Below are 2,751 nucleotides of genomic sequence, written 5' to 3' on the forward strand. Positions count from 1 at the left end.
ACGTGGTCTGTAAGTGCTCAGAGTCGTCTTCTTCTTCTTTCACCTTTTCCCTCTTCAGGGGTCGCCACAGCGAGTCATCCTCCTCCATCTCACTCTGTCCTCTGCATCCTCTGTCCTCCCTCGTGGTCTTCGACTAACAGTAGCACAATTTCAGTCGGCACCCTGTTTGTCAACAGCACCGGTGGTGGTCATTGTTAACCCGGGTCTCGACCAATCCGGTACGGTTTTGCTTTGATGAACTCGCATTCTAGTTTTGACAAAAGTGTTTTACATCAGATGTCCTTCCTGACACAACCCTCACCATTTACCTAGGTTTGGGACCGGCACAAGAGATACACTGGCTTGTGCTCACTAGTTGGCTGATTTGCCTGTTAGTGCTCAGAGTATGTTGTAAATGACTCTCAGCTACTTACACGTCAAATTTTAGCTCAACATCTGTAAATTTGACAAAGTTATCACAATGTTTGTAGTGGCTATCTTGAATTGAGTTTACTCCATAAAGTAATCAGTTGCAGATGTGCTTCCAATATTTCCTTTCTCCAAACCTCAAGAAATATATTCCAGTGGTTCACAAGATATTTTGTGAACAGACAGACACGAGCAAAAACTGTATCATCTCCTTTGCCTTTTGGCAGCAGATGAGAACAATCCATGTAGTTTCCTTTAGGAGAGACTTCTTGTTTCTAAAACCTGCTGTTTGTGTCCCCTCCCTCAGCTATTTTGGCATATTGGAACCTGTTCGCTCACATCAAGAACCTGCAGAACACCTCGAGGACCCGGATGGAAAGTCTCAGGTTCTTATTCATCACTGGGGTTTTCTTCTCCCTGCTGGCAGTCGTGGCCTTCGTCACTTTCCTGTCCATCGCCATCATCAACAAAGAGTGTAAGTCTGAAATGTCTCGGGGGTCCAACAGTGGCATCAGAAGCAACGTGAGCTCATCGATGAAACGAGTTCTTTTCAACAACGTCACTCCATTTTTGTAGTTTTGATTTTTGTAGTCTGAGTTGAAAAGTGATAAATCTGTGCTCGGCACTCCCTGCTCCTGTGTACATGTAGAAAAACCCAGGTCCCTCACTGTGTAGACCGTCATTAACGTCATGAGAAAAAATTTAATAAATTCTGCTAAGTTTAAGAAACGATCCTGAAGCTCATGTCTGCGTGGAGGTCAAGTCAACTTTATTTATAGAGCACACTTAAAACAGAAACCGTTATCAAAGAGGTGTTTATACGTCTGTTGCGTTAGCAAAATTTCTCATGAACCAATGGAATTTTACTGAAACTCAAAAAGTAATTGCAGGAAGTGCACCTACAACTGATTAACTTTGGATGTCAGCCCCATTTAAGATGGCTATCACAAGTTAGTAATGTTAGTCCATACAAAAATAGCAACAAGACAGTTTAACCAAAAAAAAAGAAAAGAAGGTAAATTAGGTGTGGTAGTAGCTGAGAGTCAGTTGAAATCTAAACAGAAGAGCCACAAAACTCCAAACTATAATTTAAAACTAAATAAGTGGGACTGAAGGTCTAACAGTTGTCAAATAATCACACACATCATTTGGTCATTTATTGTAGTAGTGCTTGTCAGGGGAATTTAGGTCAAGGATGTTCATCAGTAACTAATATTAAATTAATGTTGAACCATGTGTGTGAGTTCAGACAGTTCTTTTCTTAGAGGGGAGCTGATTTGATCCTGCATGTACAGCTAGGAGGCCGAGGTCATCGTGGACTGTCTGTGTACTGTAATAGCTGATATTCTTGCACACTGTCTGGTGCAGATCCTCGCAGCTGGGCTTCAGTGAGACTTCTGTGTAAGCCTGTAGAGTGTGTCTGCCCTTGCAAGTAAAAAAACGGTTAAATATCTTCTCGCGTCCTCGTGTGGCTTCTTTTAGTAATTAAGATGAATAGAGGATATTTTTTATCCAGCAGTGCTGTAGGAGTAACTTCACTCTGAATCCTGGGAGCTCCTAACGTCTGTGTGTCTCTGCTTCAGCTCTGACCAACCCTCTCAGTTTCTACATGTCCAGCGTGTGGAGCGTCGTGAGCTTCAAGTGGGCCGTCCTGCTCGTCCTAACGGCCAACCACTACCGCAAAGAGTTTAACAGTATCGACATCCTTCAGGACAGTTGAACACACTCACTTGTGTAGTCATCAGATGTTCACAATAAACCTTTGAAGTAATTTGACCTGGTGGTATTGTATTTTTAATTAAAAATATATGTTTATAATTGTGACCAAGACATGGCTCCTCAACCCTGCTCCTTCAGGGCCACTCTTCTGCATGTTTTAGATGTTTCTCTGCTTTAACTCACCTGGTGTGAATGAATGAGTGATTAACAGGCTCTGCAGAAACAACTAAAGCAGGAAAGTGGCCCTTGAAGACTCGAGGACCTCCGTCCTGGATCTCAGTACTACACCACAGCCACCAGAGGTCGCTGTTGTCTCAGTAATACCTGCACAGGTTGAACTTTAGCACATTATCACACATTTGAGATTGGCACGTTGAACTTATTCACTGCATGTTGCACTTACTGATCACACCAGGAAGCCTGCAGTCAAGACAGTTCTTTAAATGTACTTCACCTCCCAGTTCACACACAGCAGCTCACCCAAAGTTCTGCAACTCGAAGGCTGACTTGTGCAATCTCAGAAAAGCAGTGCACGTCACTATAATTCTGGAAAAAGTTGATTTTTGTAGTACTTTGTCTGTAACAAAATCAGCCTGAGTATGTGCTGTGAAACCACTAGTACTG

At 42.7% G+C, this 2,751-nt stretch overlaps 1 protein-coding gene across 1 annotated transcript; it reads left to right on the forward strand.

Moving 5' to 3' along the window:
• Positions 1 to 715: 715 nt before the first annotated feature.
• Positions 716 to 2,128, forward strand: LOC119429824 (heme transporter hrg1-A-like; the record flags this gene model as incomplete). The annotated part of the gene is made up of 2 exons (XM_037697368.1): positions 716 to 883; positions 1,992 to 2,128. Coding segments are annotated over 2 exons (305 nt in total), but the record flags the coding sequence as incomplete, so codon positions are not given.
• Positions 2,129 to 2,751: the final 623 nt, after the last annotated feature.

The sequence above is a fragment of the Nematolebias whitei genome, unplaced genomic scaffold (assembly GCF_014905685.2).
Source record: "Nematolebias whitei isolate Nwh7 unplaced genomic scaffold, NemWhi1 Nwh_scaf_8322, whole genome shotgun sequence".
NCBI classification, from domain to species: domain Eukaryota; kingdom Metazoa; phylum Chordata; class Actinopteri; order Cyprinodontiformes; family Rivulidae; genus Nematolebias; species Nematolebias whitei.